The sequence below is a fragment of the Sebastes umbrosus genome, chromosome 14, assembly GCF_015220745.1.
Source record: "Sebastes umbrosus isolate fSebUmb1 chromosome 14, fSebUmb1.pri, whole genome shotgun sequence".
Lineage (NCBI taxonomy): Eukaryota > Metazoa > Chordata > Actinopteri > Perciformes > Sebastidae > Sebastes > Sebastes umbrosus.
In genome coordinates this window covers 32,609,845-32,614,844 of record NC_051282.1, presented here as the reverse complement: position 1 = coordinate 32,614,844, position 5,000 = coordinate 32,609,845, and the positions used below count along the sequence as shown (strand labels likewise).

The 5,000-nt window shown below is 40.3% G+C and overlaps 2 protein-coding genes across 10 annotated transcripts in view; both read right to left on the bottom strand.

Annotated features, from left to right (window-relative positions):
* The window catches only part of si:dkey-225f5.4, a 6,396-nt gene extending 3,795 nt beyond the window's left edge, over positions 1-2,601 (bottom strand). Inside the window, exons 1-2 of one of the 3 annotated variants that reach the window (XM_037793497.1) lie at positions 2,531-2,601; positions 384-480 (exon numbers count right to left, since the gene is read on the bottom strand). In XM_037793497.1, the coding sequence (XP_037649425.1) occupies positions 384-480; positions 2,531-2,547 (114 nt within the window). In that variant the 5' untranslated portion in view covers positions 2,548-2,601. Of the gene's footprint in view, positions 1-383; positions 481-2,530 lie in introns of those variants that run through there. The other 2 variants (XM_037793496.1, XM_037793498.1) reach the window with 2 other exon arrangements.
* Positions 2,602-3,303: 702 nt separating this feature from the next.
* Positions 3,304-5,000, bottom strand: part of utp18 (UTP18 small subunit processome component) — a 45,523-nt gene continuing 43,826 nt past the window's right edge. For 6 of the 7 annotated variants that reach the window (XM_037791695.1, XM_037791697.1, XM_037791696.1 and 3 more), the window contains exons 19-21: positions 4,689-4,863; positions 4,100-4,242; positions 3,304-3,782 (exon numbers count right to left, since the gene is read on the bottom strand). In XM_037791695.1, the coding sequence (XP_037647623.1) occupies positions 3,758-3,782; positions 4,100-4,242; positions 4,689-4,863 (343 nt within the window). In that variant the 3' untranslated portion in view covers positions 3,304-3,757. Of the gene's footprint in view, positions 3,783-4,099; positions 4,243-4,688; positions 4,864-4,931 lie in introns of those variants that run through there. The other variant, XR_005209810.1, reaches the window with a different exon arrangement.

Below are 5,000 nucleotides of genomic sequence, written 5' to 3'. Positions count from 1 at the left end.
TCACTTTAGTGTAATGCTCCTTTAAAACCTGGAGAACACACTGATGTCGTATTATGATCTCGAAGACGATACGTAGTCTCATATCACCATATCGATATAATATGGACATATTGCCCAGCCCTTACAATGACTACTTTCATTTTTGGTACTTTAAGTATGTTTTAATGTGAATACTTTTGTACTACTGTAACATTTCACAACACATCAATTCACCTCTGTATCACGATTCTTTTTTTCTACACAGAGCAGAGCTAAAGCTGCATGCTGACTTCTAAAAAAGGCTGAAAAAAGTCAGAAATAAAGCCGAAATGAAATCTAAAAAAAATGCCAAAATATGTCTAAAACATTTCTGAAATATGTGAGTGAAGAGAGAGCAGACAGACCGTCAGGTAGAGGACCATCCTGGCTGCTTCAGCACAGTCCAGCTGCTCCGAGTCCCTGCAGGGATCCAGGAGATCCGGATCACAGCACTGCAGCACACTGACACACAAACACACACAGCTCCATGAACACAACACTGGATCTGCCAGAGGAGGACAGGAACTAAGTACCTTTACTCTAGTACTCTACTGTAGTATGAGCTACTAGTACTCTACTGTAGTATGAGCTACTAGTACTCTACTGTAGTATGAGCTACTAGTACTCTACTGTAGTATGAGCTACTTGTACTCTACTGTAGTATGAGCTACTAGTACTCTACTGTAGTATGAGCTACTAGTACTCTACTGTAGTATGAGCTACTAGTACTCTACTGTAGTATGAGCTACTAGTACTCTACTGTAGTATGAGCTACTTGTACTCTACTGTAGTATGAGCTACTAGTACTCTACTGTAGTATGAGCTACTAGTACTCTACTGTAGTATGAGCTACTAGTACTCTACTGTAGTATGAGCTACTTGTACTCTACTGTAGTATGAGCTACTAGTACTCTACTGTAGTATGAGCTACTTGTACTCTACTGTAGTATGAGCTACTAGTACTCTACTGTAGTATGAGCTACTAGTACTCTACTGTAGTATGAGCTACTAGTACTCTACTGTAGTATGAGCTACTTGTACTCTACTGTAGTATGAGCTACTAGTACTCTACTGTAGTATGAGCTACTAGTACTCTACTGTAGTATGAGCTACTAGTACTCTACTGTAGTATGAGCTACTTGTACTCTACTGTAGTATGAGCTACTAGTACTCTACTGTAGTATGAGCTACTAGTACTCTACTGTAGTATGAGCTACTAGTACTCTACTGTAGTATGAGCTACTAGTACTCTACTGTAGTATGAGCTACTAGTACTCTACTGTAGTATGAGCTACTAGTACTCTACTGTAGTATGAGCTACTAGTACTCTACTGTAGTATGAGCTACTAGTACTCTACTGTAGTATGAGCTACTAGTACTCTACTGTAGTATGAGCTACTAGTACTCTACTGTAGTATGAGCTACTTTCCATGTTATACTTTCTACTTCTACTCCACTACACTCTACTTCTACTCTACTATACTCTACTATACTCTACTACCTCTCAGAGGGAAATATTGTACTTCTTACAAGGGATGCGGTGATCCTGATACCGGATCGGATATCGGGTCGATAACGACTCAATATCTTCATCGGTAATAATAAATACTGCTCAGATCTCTACCAAGCTGCTGGTGTGCCATTTATTATTTTAATACAGATTGTTCATTTTGAAAATGTTTTATTAAGTTGTTGGTGTACAATTTATTATTTTAATAATAAATTTAAAAAATAATAAATAAAGCTGTTAGCTTCAGCTAGCTGCTGTTAGCTTCAGCTAGCTGCTGTTAGCTTCAGCTAGCTGCTGTTAGCTTCAGCTAGCTGCTGTTAGCTTCAGCTAGCTGCTGTTAGCTTCAGCTAGCTGCTGTTGGCTTCAGCTAGCTGCTGTTGGCTTCAGCTAGCTGCTGTTAGCTTCAGCTAGCTGCTGTTGGCTTCAGCTAGCTGCTGTTGGCTTCAGCTAGCTGCTGTTAGCTTCAGCTAGCTGCTGTTAGCTGCTGTTAGCTGCTGTTAGCTTCAGCTAGCTGCTGTTAGCTTCAGCTAGCTGCTGTTAGCTGCTGTTAGCTTCAGCTAGCTGCTGTTAGCTTCAGCTAGCTGCTGTTGGCTTCAGCTAGCTGCTGTTAGCTTCAGCTAGCTGCTGTTAGCTGCTGTTAGCTGCTGTTAGCTTCAGCTAGCTGCTGTTAGCTTCAGCTAGCTGCTGTTGGCTGCTGCTAGCTGCTGTTAGCTTCAGCTAGCTGCTGTTAGCTTCAGCTAGCTGCTGTTAGCTGCTGTTAGCTTCAGCTAGCTGCTGTTAGCTTCAGCTAGCTGCTGTTAGCTGCTGTTAGCTTCAGCTAGCTGCTGTTAGCTTCAGCTAGCTGCTGTTAGCTGCTTCTAGCAGTTCTTTCTGTAGTTTGAAATGTGGATAAACAGCGTTAGATGGTAGTTAGTATTAGTTATTATTAGTTAGTATTAGTTATTAGTAGTTATTAATAGTTATTAGTTAAATGTTAAATGTTAAATGTTTTTAGAGACTTACGCTCGAGCTTCCGCCATCTGTTTTCAAATGTCCGCGGCGGCACATCGAGCGATCTGATTGGCTGCTTGACGGTGACGTTATATTACGTCAGCGCACGTTGGGCCAATCAGGGATTCTGCTTCTTCTTCTTCTGTGGTGTTTATTGGCGGTTGGTAAACCGCATTACCTCTCTCTACTGGACTGGAGGGGGAGCAGCAGACTGGCAGGGAAATAATAATAATAATAATAAAACATTTAAAAAATAAATACTTATAAAAAAAATTAATTCTCTCTTTTATTACTGTCAGAAATTATTTAAAAAAAACCTGCATTGTTAAATGTGGTAGAGTGGATCCCCCTACAGGAGCAGTAGTGGAGGAGATATATATATATATATGGACAGAATGGAAAAGCTGACACATCGTTTAAGACGGCAAGAAACACAGATGGAAGACAAGTGGGAGAAATACACATCATTCAAACACAAAAACAGCGATGCAGACGGCATAAAGGACAACTGACTGAGTTGGAAATGACACGAGAATGTTCTGAATAATGGAAGTGTAGCTCCCTAACATGAGTCCTGTATGTATTGTTCCCTTTGTTTGTGGGTCTGAATGTGTACATGCCCACATGTTGTTGATATACATATAACCTTGAAAAACAGCAATAAAAACTAAAGTGAAAAAACCCCCAAAACTTTATTGTTAAAGTTTTAGATGGACGTTCACCGAGACATCTAGTGAGAGTGTTACCAATAGAACACATAGTTATAGTACAAATACAAAGAGGGGTTCTGTTGAGAGAAGCTTTATTAGAATAATGATTGATTAGCATTATACAGAATATCAGCATTAAAAAAGCCCGTCTGATTTACACCTTATGTTCACTGATCAGGAGACAAACACAGACGGAACACACGTTGAATCGTTTTAGTTCTTTATAAAATGACTTCATAGAAACAATATAAAACAAACATGGTTGATCTGGTTCCACCGCGGCGCGGCGCTCCACCTCTCAGCCAAACCCCATGAACAACACATCTGATCAACCTGCTGCTCCTGATGATCACTTTCTAAAATCCATCATCACTTCTCAGCTTTCAGAGACTTGAAGCTGAAGTTCTGAATATTTCCCTGCTGGATGCAACGTGATTTATTAAATGATCAGATGCAGTGACAGTTTACTGTGTTCATGAGGAATCAGCTGCTAGAACAGTGGAGGAGTGGAGGAGTGGTCCTGTAGTCCTCAGAAGTCTTTGTAATGAAGCAACCTGCAGACAATCAAATTCCAGACGACATCAGAGATCTATGTTATATTTAATACATATATAATATATATATATTATAATATTATATATATATATATATATATAATATTATATATATATAATATATAATATATATTATATAATATAATATATATACATTATATATTACATATATATATATATATATATATATAAATATAATATTATATATATATACATATATATATAATGTGAAATGTGAGAATATTGATCGAAATCCTGAATAAAAATATGAAAGTAATAAACTGAAAACAAACAGAAGAGCTGATTGGCTGCCTGACCTGAAGAGAGGGGCGTGTCCTTTGTTGTTAGCCAATGAGAAGAAGCCGCTGTGCGGGGAGAAGTCCAGGCAGCTGGTCCGATAAACGATCTTCCTCTTAGAGATGGGGAAGTTGGAGAAGACCGTGAGGCTGGGCAGGTGGACCTGAGGGACGGAGACGGGGTTAATGTCCACCTTCATCATCATCATCACCTTCATCACCACCATCATCATCATCATCATCATCATCACCTTCATCATCATCACCATCATCACCATCATCATCACCTTCATCATCATCATCACCATCATCACCTTCATCATCATCATCACCGTCATCATCATCACCGTCATCATCATCATCATCACCTTCATCATCATCATCACCGTCACCATCATCACCATCACCATCATCACCATCATCACCATCATCATCATCATCATCATCATCACCATCATCACCATCATCATCACCATCATCATCACCATCATCACCATCATCATCACCATCATCATCATCATCATCATCACCTTCATCACCACCATCATCATCATCATCACCGTCATCATCATCACCACCATCATCATCATCATCATCACCATCATCTTACCAGGCGTACAGCCTCGTCCTCGGCTCTGGAGGCGATGGCGAGGATCTCAGAGGAGGGGTTAAAGGTCAGAGAGGTGGCGGAGGTCAGCAGGTTCATCACGGCTTTCAGAGGTTTGGGATTGGCTGAATTTAGACACGCCTCCTGGGAGTAGACGTTGACCACGCCCGACTGAGAGCTGAAACAGAGAGCATCAATAATCAGAATCATTACTGTATTATATCAGTAATAATGAAGTCCTCTGACCTCTGGTTCCTGCTCTGCTGTGGGACCCGTTAGAACCGGTTGAGACCGGTTCTCCTGTTCGGGTTCTTG